The 16,194-nt window shown below is 39.7% G+C and overlaps 2 protein-coding genes across 2 annotated transcripts; one reads left to right on the top strand and one right to left on the bottom strand.

Annotated features, from left to right (window-relative positions):
* Window positions 1–480: 480 nt before the first annotated feature.
* Window positions 481–16,194, top strand: LOC114747600 (dehydrogenase/reductase SDR family member 12). Its single transcript, XM_028935956.1, has 10 exons — window positions 481–576; window positions 697–758; window positions 1,019–1,138; window positions 1,367–1,466; window positions 1,613–1,693; window positions 1,778–1,827; window positions 1,929–2,079; window positions 2,163–2,219; window positions 15,004–15,125; window positions 15,667–16,194. The coding sequence occupies exons 1-10, from the start codon at window positions 514–516 to the stop codon at window positions 15,875–15,877; spliced, it is 1,017 nt and encodes a 338-aa protein (XP_028791789.1). The 5' UTR covers window positions 481–513; the 3' UTR covers window positions 15,878–16,194.
* On the bottom strand, window positions 11,060–13,346 carry LOC114747610 (uncharacterized). The gene is made up of 2 exons (XM_028935965.1): window positions 12,597–13,346; window positions 11,060–11,703 (listed from the first exon to the last, which is right to left on the bottom strand). The coding sequence occupies exons 1-2, from the start codon at window positions 13,177–13,179 to the stop codon at window positions 11,633–11,635; spliced, it is 654 nt and encodes a 217-aa protein (XP_028791798.1). The 5' UTR covers window positions 13,180–13,346; the 3' UTR covers window positions 11,060–11,632.

Consider the following 16,194-nt stretch of genomic DNA (forward strand, 5'->3'; position numbering starts at 1 on the left):
TTAACAAGAATTAAAGAAGAAAGTTTACAAAAAGAGGGAAATTTTTTTTTCTGGAGTTGCGGAAGGAAAGAGAGAGAGAGAGGATTAGAAGGAAGAAAGAGAAGAAGCAGTAGGAGGCATTTCGGTCTTTTTCTCAACATTTCATAATTCATATTTAAAACTCGGTTCCTTATGACGATTATGTTAATTGAAAAACCTGAATCATAATTTTCTATATTTCAAAATCTTTTTTTGTAATTTTTCCTTTAAAAATTTAGAATCCAAATAATATTTATATAGAATTTTCTCACTATCATTATGCAGCCTATTAAAATTTTAAATCTAATTGAATATTCCAGTTGGAAAATGTCATGGGGAGAAATTTCTAGCTGTTAAAAATCTATTTTGCATCATTCTCCTAAGTTGAATTATTATTTTTTAATATTTTTGTGATTGCATTTGCTGCTACGGAGGCGCGCAAAACACGCGGCTCAATCCGGAAGTTGCACTTGGTAGTTGGAACTCACTCATCCCATGATCACTGTGACCTTGAGCGCTGACATCCCCCTCACGGCACTAGCAATGTTCTTTCTCAAGGTAAACCCTTCAGATTCCAATGCATTCCTTTATCCCCAAATCGGTCATCAGTTCCTACAATTTGCTTACTTTTCGCTTTCTTCTTCTTCGTCTTCTTCTTCTCATAACTTGTTTCGATAGGCATGGAGATCAACGGCTTTCGCTGTTTATGGGTACCTGAATTTCACCAAAGCTGGATTTCTGTGAGTCCCTGTGTTAATTCCTTTTCCCACTTGGTTTGTTTGATGAGATCAGATACATTGCACTTCCTATTTTTTGGGATTCAGCGACGGGTTTTGATTTGTTTGTTTGATGCATCTTTTATAAATCGAAATTTTGCTGCAAGAAACAACTTTGTACTTGCTTATCTTCTATAATTTGTTTTGTTTTTCCTTTTGGAGAGTTTGCGTCGATGTTAAATTGTCCCATTCTTGCCTTGGTTAATTTGTGAAGTTCTTTGTAGGGAGCATTCGAAGAGATTCAAACCAGAGGATATGGAAGCAAAAATACCCAGTAAAAATTGCATTGTTACTGGAGCAAACTCTGGAATTGGCTATGCGACAGCGGAGGGTCTTGCCCAACGGTGATGATCTTTCTCTGACATTTTGTCTCTTCAATTCCGTGTCTTCAGTACATACTTATATGACATAATTATTCACGTTTTTTTGGGTACACATTGCACGAAATTTGATGAATGAGTTAAATTCGTGATTTGTGAACAGTGCTGTTTGCTATAGATTGTATGTTGATATTTCTTTTATGGGTTAAAAGGTTTTATATTGATATTGATACCGATTAATGATTCCACCAGTGGTGCAACTGTGTATCTTGTATGTCGAAATAAGGAGAGGGGAGAGGATGCTCTTTCTAAAATTCAATCCACAACAGGAAACCCGAATGTTCATTTGGAGGTATCACAATCACCTTGCTGCATATGCTGTGTGTTTTGACGTAATTAAAGAGAACAGCTATTCTAAATATCATGAATCACACAGGAGTTTGAAGACTCTTTCTGCAAGTTATATGCTTTTATACAACTTGCTAATTTGACTTGCAGGTTTGTGATCTTTCTTCTGTCAGTGAGATCAAGTCATTGGCATCCAGATTTTCTAAAAAGGATGTGCCAGTTCATGTGTTGGTAAATTCTCAATTGCCCTTATGCTTTTATATAAATTTTAATTCATGCGGAAAATCTAACTTGTATACAATGTTCTTTGTCAAGATAAACAATGCCGGCTTGCTCGAGAATAATCGAGTCACCACATCAGAAGGGTGTGTCTCTATTGTTTTATATAAAAATTTGAGTTATTGGAAAATTCTATTAACATCCTATATTAATAGGTCAGCTTTTAATGTACTCTGCTGTAATCCAGGTTTGAGTTGAACTTTGCTGTAAATGTATTAGGAACTTATACCCTGACAGAATCAATGTTGCCATTACTGGAAAAAGCTGCCCCTGATGCTCGTGTTATTACAGTTTCCTCTGGTGGAATGTATACTGCTCCCTTGACCAATGATCTGATGGTAATTGTTTTATGAACATGCCATCTTCTTCAGTCATTAACATGATATCAGTATTAATTATATATTGGCTTGTTGCTATTCAGTACTCTGAGAGCAACTTCAATGGGGTTGAGCAGTATGCTCGAAATAAGCGTGTCCAGGTCAGTTGAACTATCAACTGTACAAATTTATAGTGATTCTTTTTTTATTATCATTTTAGTGTCGCCTTAAATATTGTTTTCTCTTTAGAGGTAGCAGGAACAGAAATCAGGCTTTAATTTGACAATTGAGTCACTAATGATAAAATGTGGGGGGAAATAGAATCAAATTTTAGATGGTCACTTATTTGGCATTCATTTAAGAAAATGAGAAGGCCTTGTTTGTTTGATTCTATATAAACAAATTACAGGCATTATTGTAAAATAAAAAAAAAATTCCTTACCTCGTTGTTTGATGGGCTATATAACAATTAAACCAGAAAATTTCGTTTGTCATACAGCATCTCAGTGGGAAGACCTTTTTTTTTGTTTTAAAAAAAACGATGTAGTCTCATTTTCTGTTTCCCCCTTGTCTGTGTTATGCTCTATTTACATTTTGCACTCTCCTTCAGTGTTTGCTTTTGGTCTGTTAAGTTTTGATTGCTGAGTGAATTTTGGGGAAAATGGAAGAACTTTGATTACTAGGCTGTTGCTACTTATAGGCTCTGTAAATTTTACCCAATTAATCATTACTTTTTAATATCAAAGCTTTAGGTGCCTGTCTCTTCTCATGGGGTGAGTTTCACAATGTTCCTGAAGGATGGGCCTCCTTCATGTAGAATTATGGAAGGGCCGCTTTATAATAGGCTGGTCAATGTTAGTAATTTCTAGGAATGGCGTGAGCAGGATGATGTCTTCATTTAGTGAAGGAGAAACTGTCTCTTCTCATTGATACAGCTACTCATGCCCGATTCATGAGATGCCTAATGGATGACATAATATATTACAAAACATAATAGTTAGAAGGCAGTGTCCAATTGGATTGGTACCCAGTGGATTGAGGGCAGTTTGGAGTCAGGAAAGATTTGGAGAATTCACACATGGAAGTTGAGAAACATGGGACCGGTTCATTCTGTTGAAACTTGGGACAATCTTTAGCAGACCTCTACAGCACGAATGAATTGCTGGGGACAGAAGGAAATGAAGTAAAATGGGACATGCAGTGAAGAAAGTACTAGAGATAATTGTCTGAATATTTTCTTGATTATTCCAATGCAGATTAGTACATAAATAGGCTTGGATTCCCTTGTAGTATATTAGGAAATCCGATCACATTGAATAGGAATTAATATGAGTGATTACATATAATCAGGTGCAGTGATTCTAGCACCCGAGTAAGGAAACTCCAAATAATAAGTGATTTGCTTCTAACAGCTAGACCTAGGAAATCTGAGGGATTCAATTCTAGCACCTCCTCTCAAGCTGGAGAATAGATGTCTAGCATTCCCAGCTTGCTTCGAAGCCTTTTGAATTGTACCTTTGCCAATGGTCTAGTCATCATATCTGCAATTTGATTTGAGGACCGTATATAGGACAGATCTATGATGGCCCCATCTAACTTTTCCTTGATGAAGTGTTTGTCTATTTCCACATGTTTTTTTCTGTCATGGTAAACTGGATTTCTTGTCATCTCGATACTAGCTTTGTTGTCACACCAAAGGTGAAGAGGTCCTTCATAGGGGATTTTGAGCTCCTTAAGGAGTCTTGTAATCCATATTCCTTCACATACTCCTAATGCCACAGCCCTTAGTTCTGATTCAGCATTGCTTCTGGACACTACAGATTGCTTTTTGGTTCTCCATGTCACTAAGTTACCCCACACATAAGTGCAGCATCCTGTGGTGGATCTCCTGTGTTCCAGTGATCTACCATGATCTGTGTCTGTATAGATTTCTATGCCTCTTTGTCTGTTTTTCTCAAAAAAGATTCCTTTTCCTTGATTGAGTTTTAAGTAGCTTAGAATTCTATACTCGGCCTCCATATGTTCCTCTTGGGGTTGGTGCATGAATTGACTAACCAATCCCACTGCGTAACTTATGTCAAGGCGTGTATGAGTTAGATAAATTAGCTTTACCATGAGCCTTCTGTACCTTTCTGAGTCCACTAGAGTGCCATTCGGTTTGATTTCCAAGTTGCATGCAGTATCCATGGCTGTTTTGCTTGGTTTAGCTCCAAGCATCCCTGTTTCATGTAGGAGGTCAAGTGTGTATTTTCTTTGGGACATATTGATCCCTTTTCTTGTCCTGGCTACCTCCATGCCTAGGAAATATCTAATCTGTCCGAGATCTTTCACCTGGAACTTAGCTGACAATGCCTTCTTGAGTGAGTTAATTGATTCTTCATCATTTCCTGTGATAACAATATTGTCGACTGGTAGTGACCGAATCAGAGGATTTAAATAATAAAGATACAGAACAGAAAAAGAAACAGAATGTAATACTCTCTGAAATATTCGATGATCTTATTCCAAAGGCATGATGCCAATTTATAATGGTTACAGAGAGAAGAATGAGGAAACGAATTCAAGTACTGCTCCTAAATTTGAGTGAGCGTATCCCACTTATCTAGCAACTAACTAACTAACCGAGAAAATAGGAATAGTGAATTAAAAATCACAAATAAAATCACAAATAATCAGCAACATTAAATCATGAATCCCTTAATTTTCGCTGCCATGTTTCTGCCTCCTAGAATAAGTCAGCTTGAATTTTCCAGGAGTCCTATCATTACTTCCCTCCCGGAAAAACGACTTGTCCTCAAGTCGAAACTGAGGAAATTGTGCAGCAAGCAAATCATAATCTTCCCAAGTGGCTTCTTCGACCGGTTTATCTGTCCATTGTACTAATAATTCCAGGCTCCTGTGTGTTGTCTAGCGATGCTGCAGCACTTGTGAAGGAGTGAGCAGTAATTCCATATCTGATGATAAAGGCAGCGGTGCTGGAACTGATGGCAAGTCTTGCCCCAAAGCAGGTCGTAAAAGAGATACATGGAATATGGGGTGAATTTTTGCCTCAGGTGGGAGCTCTAATTCATAGGCTACATTCCCAATGCGACGAAGGACCTTGTAGGGACCGAAAAATCTGGGTGACAGCTTGTCAAACCGCCTCTTGGATAATGATTTTTGGCGATAAGGCTGAAGTCTTAACCATACTGCATCCCCTGGTGCAAATTGCAAGTCGTGGCGATGGCGATCAGCTTGTATCTTCATGTGATTCTGTGCTTTCAGTAGGTTTTCACGCAAAACCTTCAGCATGTCATCCCGAAGTTCTAGTTGTTCTTCTAAGTCCGCTACTGCAGTCTCACCTTTGACGTAGGGAACTAGTGGGGGTGGTTCCCTTCCATATACAAGCTTGAATAGGGTGTTGTCCGCAGCAACATGGTAACTTGTGTTGAAGGAGTACTCAGCCCAACATAGAAATTCACTCCATTTTTTTGGCTGTTCATGAGTAAAACACCTTAAGTAAGTTTCAAGACAACGGTTTACCACCTCTGTTTGACCATCGGATTGGGGATGGTATGCGGTGCTCATATTTAAATGAGTTTTGCTCAAACGAAATAACTCTTGCCAGAACATGCTTAGGAAAAGAGAATCTCGATCAGAGACAATGGAGCGGGGCATTCCGTGGAGGCGGACTACTTCTTTGCAGAACAACTGAGCCACTGTTTTAGCAGTATAAGGGTGTGACAAGGCCATGAAGTGAGCATATTTGCTTAATCTGTCCACCACTACGAATATCACATCAAAGCCTTTAGACTTGGGGAGACCAGTAATGAAATCAAGTGATATGTCTTCCCAAATCTGTTCTGGGATAGGGAGAGGCTGGAGGAGTCCTGCAGGTGCCAGAGTTTGGTATTTGTTCTGCTGGCAGCTAGAACACCTCTGTATAAAATGTTTGACATCCTGTTTCATGCCCCTCCAGTGTAGATGAGCACTCAGCCTCTTTAATGTTTTGAGATAGCCCCCATGGCCTCCGGTAGGGGTGGCATGTGCTTCCTTTACCAGTTTGTCACGTAGATCAGCTTGGTTGGGTATGACCAACCTTAATTTATAATATAATCTGCCACTCACCATATTATAATTAGAAGTTGAATTAGGTGCTTGCTGCAGGTCGTCTATTATGGCCTTGGTGTCCAGATCATCTAATAAGGCCTGAGGAAGACGTGCCAAATCATCCACCATAGGGACTACTAATTGGAAGAATTCAGTTGGTTGGGGTCTTCTAGAAAGAGAGTCAGCAGCTGCATTATGCTTCCCAGATTTATACACAATGGAAAAATTGAATGGTAGTAATTTAATGAGCAACCTCTGTTGGGTATTGGTCACAATCTTCTGTTCTAACAGGTGTTTGAGGCTGCAGTGATCCGTCTGTATAGTAAAATGGCATCCCAGAAGGTAGTGCTTCCATTTTTGAATGGCCAGTACCAATGCCAACAACTCCCTATCATAGGCTGACTTAAATCTGTTCGAGATGGAGAAACCCTTGTTGAAATAGGCTATCGGATGCCCTTCTTGAATAAGGACTGCCCTATCCCATCCATGGAAGCATCACATTCAATCATAAAAGGTAGATTGAAGTCAGGCAATCTTAAGACCGGTGCTGTAGTCAAAGCCTCCTTAAGAGCGTCAAATGCAGACTGAGCTCGTCCTGACCATGAGAAAGCATCCTTCTTGGTCAATTCCGTTAACGGTCGTGCTATCAGTCCATAATTTTTCACGAAACGCCGGTAATAGCCTGTGAGTCCCAAAAAACCCCGCAGCTCCTTAACATTTGAAGGGGACGGCCAAGATATAATTGCTGCAATTTTTTCTAGAACTACCTCTACTCCATTTTTTGTAACGATATGGCCTAGGTAGTCAATCTTGGTTTGTCCCAGGAAGCATTTTTTGGCATTAGCATAGAAGGAATGCTTTTGTAAAACCTGCAGAACAACTTGAAGGTGTTCTAGGTGCTGCTGCGCAGAGGAACTGTACACCAAGATATCATCGAAAAAGACTAACACAAACTTCCTTAGATAAGGTCTGAATAAATCATTCATGATTGACTGAAAAGTCGCCGGGGCATTAGTAAGACCAAATGGCATAACTACAAATTCGTAATGCCCTGAGTGAGTACGAAAAGCAGTTTTATGAATATCAGAAGGCAGAACAAGTATCTGGTGATAACCGGACCTTAAATCTATTTTAGAAAAATACACAGCTCCATGTAATTCATCTAGCAACTCATCAATATTGGGAATTGGGTACTTATCTAGAATGGTGATTTGATTTAGGCGGCGGTAATCAATGCAAACGCGCCAAGAACCATCCTTTTTGCTCACCAAAAGAACAGGACTGGCGAAGGGGCTGGAGCTGGGACGAATAAATCTGCGTTTCAGTAAATCATTGACTTGGGCTTCAATCTCATTCTTCTGGGAGTGGGGGTACCGATAGGGCCTCAAATTAGGTGGATTTGCATCTGTCCTGAGGGGAATGGAGTGGTATTGACCTCGTGCAGGAGGTAAGGTAGAGGGTTCCTCGAAAACTTTTGAGAATTCGCGGCATACTGACTCAACATTTAATACTTCGGCCTCTACAGAATCATGTGTCAATAGTAAACTTTGCAACTGTACCTCCGTTCTGGGCTTTGAAGTCACCCCTTACAGCTTATATTTCCTCCCATTTAACCAAAATATCATGAACATTTCATTCCAGTTAGCTTGAATTGTGTTCAAGGAAGCTAACCATTTGATCCCCAAGACCAAGTCAGTACCACCCAATGAGAAGGGGAAGAAGTCTTGTTGGATGATTAAATCTGAAATTTTCACCTCTAGAGCTGAACAAACTCGATGACATTTAACTGTGCTGCCATTGCCAATCTGAACTCCGAATGGTTGCACCTGCTGTACGGGAAGATTCAATTCATTCACTATCGAATCTGACACAAAATTGTGCGTGGATCCACTATCAACCAATATAAGAACATCTCTGCCATGAAGGGTTCCTTGTAAACGCATGGTGGAAGCAGAAGCTTTGCCCAGTATAGCGTTGAAGGAAATCTCAGCGTCTGCCACTTCTGCCTCGGCGTTGACTTCTTCAATCAGGGGAGGCATCACGGTCTCTCCCTCTTCAGCAATTTCCATTAAAGAGAAGGACCCAGCACAATGGTGACTTGGACGGAAGGGCTCGCCGCACCGGTAGCATAGGCCTTTCTCCCTTCTTCGATGTTGCTCGAGAGCCGCTGCCGAGGGGACTGGTTTGGTGCCTGAAATTGACGCACCCATGGTTCTGCTCGTGTTTGCTGAGTTGGGCTTAAGGTCTTTGGATTGTGGATTGAATCTGGAATAGTGATTGGGCTTGGGCCCAATAGCAGATCTCATCTTCTTCTCATATTCCATAGCAAGGCTTGTGGCTTTATACAAGGTTTGTGGCTTATGGATTCGGACGTCCGACTTAAGCTCCTCTTTGAGGCCATTAATGAAGACGCCTAGCAAGCAATGTTCCGGCCAGTTTCTCACGTGCACAGACCGGCGAGCAAACTCAGCACGGTAGTCTTGCACCATTCTTGTCTGTCGTATACCACAAAGGTATTCATCTGGGTTTTGGTACTCCGATGGTCCATAATTTTCCTGTAAAATCTTCACGAGTTCATCCCAGTAAAGAAGCGTCCTCTCGGTATTGATCCATGAAAATAGATCCAAAGTGTCTCCTTCCAGATACATTGAGGCAACATCTACTTTCATCCCCTCGGGTGTTTCGTAGTACCTGAAGTATTTCTCAGCTTTCAAGATCCACCCTCTAGGGTCACCACCACTAAATTTTGGAAAGTCAATTTTTGTGTACGGCATGCGGCGATGAAGGGCTGATTTAGGGTCATCTTCACTATCGGCTTCCCAGTGCGACTGTTGGAAGCTTCTTCTTCGGTTCCGATCAGTCGCAGCTTCCAGGCTAGCTACTCGGTCTGCCAAAACTTCTAGCGTTTGTAGACGCTCAGCTATGGTATTCAAGGGATCGTGGTCACCGGCAAACGGATTCTTCGGTGGCTGCGGGTTGCGTGAGGATCTGGTTTCAACCATGGCTCTGATGCCAAATTGGTAGTGACCGAATCAGAGGATTTAAATAATAAAGATACAGAACAGAAAAAGAAACAGAAAAATTCTTCTACTGACAAGTAAGGCAAGGATCTCACACTTACTTGTGAATAGACCTAGGAGGATCTCCCACAAAATATAATACTCTCTGAAATATTCGATGATCTTATTCCAAAGGCATGATGCCAATTTATAATGGTTACAGAGAGAAGAATGAGGAAACGAATTCAAGTACTGCTCCTAAATTTGAGTGAGCGTATCCCACTTATCTAGCAACTAACTAACTAACCGAGAAAATAGGAATAGTGAATTAAAAATCACAAATAAAATCACAAATAATCAGCAACATTAAATCATGAATCCCTTAATTTTCGCTGCCATGTTTTTGCCTCCTAGAATAAGTCAGCTTGAATTTTCCAGGAGTCCTATCATCGACATAGACAATGAATATAGCTACTTTTTTATTGTTGTGTTTTACAAACAGTATGTGGTTAGCTTGTCCTTGGCAGTAACCGAATCGTTTTAGGGCTTTGGCAAATTTGTCGAACCATGCTGTCGGTGACTATTGTAGCCCATGCAAGGATTTTTTGAGTTTGCAAACCTTGGTGATATTATCAGTCTTGCTCACACCTTCTGGGATTTTCATGTAGACTTCCTCCTCCAAATCTACATTTAGGAATGCATTCTTTACATCTAGTTGATGTAGGGGCCAATCTAAGTTGGCAGCTATAGACAGTAGGACGTTAATGGTGTTGAATTTGGCCACATGAGCAAAAGTCTCCCCATAGTCGATCCCATAGGTTTGGGTGTACCCCTTTGCAACAAGTCTGGCCTTGTATTTGTTGAGACTTCCATCCGAATTGAATTTTGGAGTGAACACCCACTTGCAACCTACCACGTTCTGTTCTCCTTTAGAGCTTTTAGTTCCTCTTCCACTGCGTTCTTCCAATTAGGATTGGCCATGGCTTGTTGGAAAATCTCTGGTATCCTCACCTGTGCACTGTTAGTAACAAAGCTTTGCATTCTAGTGGATAAGTTACCATAAGAGACAAACCTTTGAATGGGGTGCTGGGTGCAAGATCTTACCCTTTTTCTAAGTGCTATGGGCCATCCTAGTTCTTTAGAATCTGTTTCAGTGTTAGAGTCCTGGCCTAGCCTTGGAGTGGGAGGGCCATTCTTTTCATTGTCTGCATGATTGATTTCAGAATTTGGGTTATTGGTTTCTGGGTGTTCTGTGATGTTTTCTGAATTACTTTGTTTGATGTCATGGTTCGATAGTGGTGAGGTTGGTGTAGAATTTGTGCTGTGTTGTGGGGTTTTAGGTCTGTCAAGAGAGTTCCCAAGCCCGTTTAAGTTTTCAGGTCTATGGTGAGAAGTTTCAGGTATAGTGGGTGCAATTTCAGGTGCAATTTCAGGTCTAATTTCAGGTCTGTTTTGGGTTATAGGTTCAGTTTGTGGTGTGGTTGTTGTAGTTTCAGGTCTGTGGGAATTGTTTGTTTCCTGAATTAGCCATTCCTCTGCTCCATAATTCTCCCCCTGAATGGGTAATTTAGGGAATAAGCCTCATCTTCATAGAAGACAGTGTTTTTGGTGATATGTACAGTTTTAGTTTGAGGTGAATAGCACTTATATCCTTTTTGTGTTGGGGAGTAACCAATAAAAATGCATTTTTCTGCTCTAGGCTCGAGTTTCCCTCCATTTTTTTGTACAAAGACTACACATGTGAATACTTTTGGAGGCAGATTGGTAATTAAAGGACAGTTTGGGTAATATTCCAGTAATGTCTGAACTGGTGACTTGAAATTTAGTATTTTGGAAGGAACTCTGCTTATAAGATAGGTACAAGTTAGTACGGCATCCCCCCAAAATAGATTTGGGACCTTTTTTTGTAACATAATAGCTCGAGTTACTTCCAACAAATGTCTATTTTTCCCCTCCGCCACCCCATTTTGTTGTGTGGTGTAGACACAAGAGGTTTGATGATGTATTCCCTGTTCCTGAAGAAAATCTTTGAAAGTTCCACTTATGTATTCTTTTGCGTTGTCACTTTGCAAAACTTTGATGGTTGTTTGAAATTGATTTTTCACATAAGTAAAGAATGTTTTAAAGGTTTCAAAAACTTCAGATTTCTCCTTTGACAAACCCATGTCATTCGAGTGTGGTCATCAATAAAAGTGATGAACCACGGTGCATGAGAAAGAGTTTTTGTTTTGGCTGGACCCCAAACATCACTGTGAATCAAAGTAAAAAGAGCAGTAGGTTTATAATATTGTTTAGGAAAGGAAGCTCTAGTTTGTTTAGCAAGTTGGCAAGTATCACATTTAAGAAACTCCAAAGTATTTTTATTAAAAAGTTGTGGAAACAAGTATTTCATATATTTGAAGCTAGGGTGACCGAGTCTATATTGCCATAATAATATATCCTTGTTTTGAGAATAGTAGCTGACCATCACTTTTTCTGTTTCCTTATTATTCATACTGAAGTAGTATAGTCCATCCCACTCCTTGGCCTTGCCAATCGTCCTCCCCGATGTTGGATTCTGAAAAACACAACCAGTGTCACTAAATAGAACATGACAGCCTTGACTTTTGGTTAGTTTGCTCACAGAAATCAGATTGCAAGTAAGGTTTGGGACATACAGTACATTATGTATAATGAGATGTTTAGAAAGTTCCACTGTTCCAAGTCCACACACACCGGTACTGATTACATTTGCTACTTTTACTTTTAAATTTTCATGACAGTATTTAAGAGTTTCAAAAAGGGATTTGTTACCAGTCATGTGGTCTGATGCTCCTGAATCCACAATCCATACATCATCACTACTCACTATGGTATTGAGGGCTATTATAGAGTTACCTGATTGTACTAGATGAGTGTTGGGTAGGCTGGTTTGTTTTTCCAGAATGCATCTTAATAGCTGCAGTTCCTCAGTACTCAATTTGTCATTTTCTTCTTCTTTCCTTTCAATGTGATACCCTTTCCTTTCTGTTCTTTGTTTGTTGTTCTGATTAGAGGGCTTTCCATGTAATTTCCGGCAAATCTCCTTGGTGTGTCCCTTCTTATTGCAGTGATCACACCATCTATCACCTTTTCTTTTCTGCTCTGTTGGGTTTGCTCCCTTGATTGCTAGAGCAAAGGGTTCGGATTGGGTGATTGGGACCTGGGTGAGTTGTTTCCTGCTTTCCTCACATTTTACCATGTTAAAGGTTTCAAATAAGGAGGGTAGAGGCTTAAGGCCCATAATTCTGTCCCTCACATCTTCAAAAACATCAGTTAGACCCAGCAGAAAATCATACGTTCTTTCTTTCTCAATAATTTGTCTATAATATTGAGCATCAGCTATGCGTTTCCAGGAGTGAGTTTCAAATAGGTCTAATTATTGCCAGATTCGCATAAGGGTACTGTAATATTGAGTCACAGACATTGTACCTTGCTTAAGTTCTCTTAGTTGCTTCTTCAGTTGATATAACGCAGCAGTATTGTCGATAGAGGAATAAGTTCGCTTGGCAGCATCCCACATCTCTTTTGCTGTCCAAGCGAGTAGATGCCCTTCACTGATCTCCAAGGTCATTGAATTGCACAACCAGGTCATGACCTGGTTGTTTTCAGCAAACCACGTGTCAAACGACGCATCATCGGGGAGAGGTTGTGGTGCTTGGCCGTTTACATACTTTTCCTTGCATCGGCCTCGTAGGTACATCAAGACGCTTTGTGACCACTGGAGATAATTACTCCCGTTCAGCTTGTGGGCAATCACCATTTGCTGATTTTCGGTTGCAGCAGTAAATTCTGGTGCCATTGTGGAGCTACCAGATTGTTGGGTCGCAGCAGTAAATTCTGGTACCATTGTGGAGCTACCAGATTGTTGGGTTGCAGCGGAGGGTGATGAAACCTGGAGGCCTGATGTGTTCGGCTCACTAGAACCAGTCATTAGGGCTATCGGATTGAAGCCACTGGTCGCCTGGTTCCATCGCAATGTCCCAAACAGTGGAGGAAAATCATTGCTGTTCATATTCAGGTCTTGTTATCTCCGATGCTCTGATACCATACCGGAGATAATTGTCTGAATATTTTCTTGATTATTCCAATGCAGATTAGTACATAAATAGGCTTGGATTCCCTTGCAGTATATTAGGAAATCCGATTACATTGAATAGGAATTAATATGAGTGATTACATATAATCAGGTGGAGTGATTCTAGGACCCGAGCAAGGAAACTCCAAATAATAAGTGATTTGCTTCTAACGGCTAAACCTAGGAAATCTGAGGAATTCGATTCTAACAGAAAGACTTCACCTTATTGGAAATGAAGTAAAATGGGACATGCAGTGAAGAAAGACTTCACCTTATTTCCATAGTTTTCCAGTCACTTCCCGCGATATTAATTTTATTTGACAGAAATATGATAGGAACCAACGTCCTTTACCAGTTTATTCGAGGAAGAGATGGTAGCCCATCATTAGGAGAGTCAGTTTTGGGACATGTGGCCATAGTGTGATGGTAGTTATTGCTTAGGTTGACATCTTTCCTATGTTAGTTTCTGCTAGTTACTTTCAGTTTTTGTCCTATGTTTCTAGTAGTTATCATAATTGTTGTTGTTGGCATTAAGTATATGTTATGTGCTTGTGACTAATCATCAATGAAGTATTTTTTATTCTAATTTGGAGATTCCCTTACTTCTAGAATACATGTTTTGGTTCTAGAAGATTTTCCCCTCGTTCCTTTCTCTCTTTTCGACCCTTTCTTTTATTTCTACCAAAATATTAGTAAACATGTCATACTAATAGGAGGTCCATGATGAGAACGGGCTGAGTTCACATATTATTGGAGAATGCCCAAATATATGGGTGAGGATCCAGTTAATTAGCTAGGGAAATTGGGGTATCAATTATATGTCTATTAGAAGCGGGGGTGTTTATTTGGGGATTCCATGCTGGTTGGGAAGGCAAGGAAATTGTAGAAACAGTCTTGGGAGAGCCTATGCCTCAATGCATGAGAACCGAGTTTTCTTCTTCCATAGAGTTTATGATTCAATAATACCATATCTGTGACTGTTTCCTCCAGTCTGGCATGTTTAAATGCTTTGGAGGTTTAAGCTGTGCCTTTTGTCTACATTCTGTGGGATCACACCAAGCTGAGATCCTTTAATTCATTTCATTCTGCACGTTCCCTTCAACTTATTTTACATCATGCTGTAACATCTTAAATGCCTTATTCCCTCATAAGAGGAACAATCCAATGTCGTAGTAGCATGCAGGCAATGGAGGCTTTTGGAAGTGGTAGACCACCCTTTCTTTAGTTTCTGGAAAAAAAATGCTCAATTCCTCACAATTTAATTTAGCTCTACAGTGAAATCCATTTCTTGGATCGTGTCTCTATGCTTGCAACTCTAAATTTTTGCAGAAACCTTAATGTCACGTGCATTTGCTGGTTACACACTTTCTTGCAAGAGATACCTGTGTTCAACCTGGGATTATGAGCACATATGTATAGTTTTTTTTTTTTTTTAATTTTGTTTTTGATATCATAACATTAGTAGCACAACTTATTAAGTCCAATGGACCTAATGATGATCCACACTAAAGACAAAGAATTATGGTGGTATTATTTCTGAGTGCTCATGAAACTGGATATACAAAAGGAAATGGTTTTTCCAAATTTTCTCATATTACTGCTCGCTGAAATTCCATCACTTTATTAAGTAACCTTTCATTTGAAAAACTTGAATTCTTAGGAGAAGGCTCAAGAATAGTTTTATTATTATCTGTGGTACACATGTTTACACAAAATCCTGTTGGGCTTGAAATGTATATTCACTAAGTTTACATATTCCAGGTTGCCCTAACAGAAAAGTGGGCTGAGAGATACACAAACAAGGGGATAGGATTTTACTCGATGCATCCCGGTTGGGTTGAGACTCCTGGAGTTGCCAGGAGTTTGCCAAGCTTCAATGAGAAGTAAGTGTTCACATCATTATGAGGTTTTGCTGTTTGGTTATTGAATAAAAATTAAGTAACCTGACATTTCACCCCTTGAATTGAGACGTTATTGAAAAACTGATGCATCAAGTTTTATTGGAAATTTTTGGAAGCTCAGCATTGGGCTAAGCCATGCATTGCCATCACATTCAAAATGATGAGGCTTGCTAGTGTAATTATCAACTGGAACTGAACATTTCAAAGTGTTCCATTACACTTTAAAGTTTGTATATCAATTTTAAAATTAGGCTTTAGTTCACGGCAGTTATAATGTAATTTAAACTATAATTGAACTTTTGTAGCAACTCAGCACCACTTTGTTGAATCCTTTTAAAAGTTGTCTCCACATGTAATGTGACAACTCTTTCGGGGGGGGAAAAAAAATGATAGCACAGACTTTGAAACCGATTAAAAAAAGAAAAAGAAAAAATCCCATCCATGAAACCAATGATATCATCAACAAAACTTGGCAGATTTTAAGTAGTACTTATATTGATTTCTGTCATTCTGTGATTCATAGGCTTCAGGGGAAGCTTCGAACAAGTGAAGAAGGTGCCGACACTCTGATTTGGTTGGCTCTGCAGCCAAAAGATAAACTGGTATCTGGTGCCCTTTATTTTGATAGAGCTGAAGTTACCAAACATCTTAAATTTGCTGCTACCAGTGGGTCGCATGCTGTGATAGACTCTATTATAGGTAGACTAAACTCCATGGCTTCTCTGTCTGCCTAGGTGGAGTACTTTTACCATGAAACTGAAGACCTCATTCTGTAATTATATTTTAAGCATATGTTAGTGAAAATAATAGTGATAGATCTCAAGTTTCTTTTTTTTTTTTTAATCTGACTACGGTACATGGAAGCCCAAACCTGGACTAGAAATTTGGTTGCAGTGATTCAATCACATATCCCAAACTTCCAGAGTCCCAGTCACATGGAGACGAAGGGCGAGTTTCACTGTCTAGATGATAAGTTGCATTTATATGTAATGTTCATATTTTAGGGTCACTTATTTTCTATCTTAAAAATATACTATTTCCAGTTCTTAAT

This window comes from Neltuma alba, unplaced genomic scaffold, assembly GCF_004799145.2.
Source record: "Neltuma alba isolate B1F8T4 unplaced genomic scaffold, ASM479914v2 tig00000884_pilon, whole genome shotgun sequence".
Classification (NCBI taxonomy): Eukaryota; Viridiplantae; Streptophyta; class Magnoliopsida; order Fabales; family Fabaceae; genus Neltuma; species Neltuma alba.

Bases quoted from the DNA above. Each gene is read 5' to 3' on its own strand.
- LOC114747600 (XM_028935956.1), top strand. From the start codon at position 514: ATGATCACTGTGACCTTGAGCGCTGACATCCCCCTCACGGCACTAGCA. The intron at 577-696 runs GTAAACCCTTCA...TTGTTTCGATAG, and splicing joins TAGCAATGTTCTTTCTCAAG to GCATGGAGATCAACGGCTTT. The intron at 1,828-1,928 runs GTGTGTCTCTAT...GCTGTAATCCAG, and splicing joins CGAGTCACCACATCAGAAGG to GTTTGAGTTGAACTTTGCTG.
- LOC114747610 (XM_028935965.1), bottom strand. From the start codon at position 13,179: ATGAACAGCAATGATTTTCCTCCACTGTTTGGGACATTGCGATGGAAC. The intron at 11,704-12,596 runs GTACAATGTCTG...TGTGTTTTTCAG, and splicing joins ACTAAGAGAACTTAAGCAAG to AATCCAACATCGGGGAGGAC.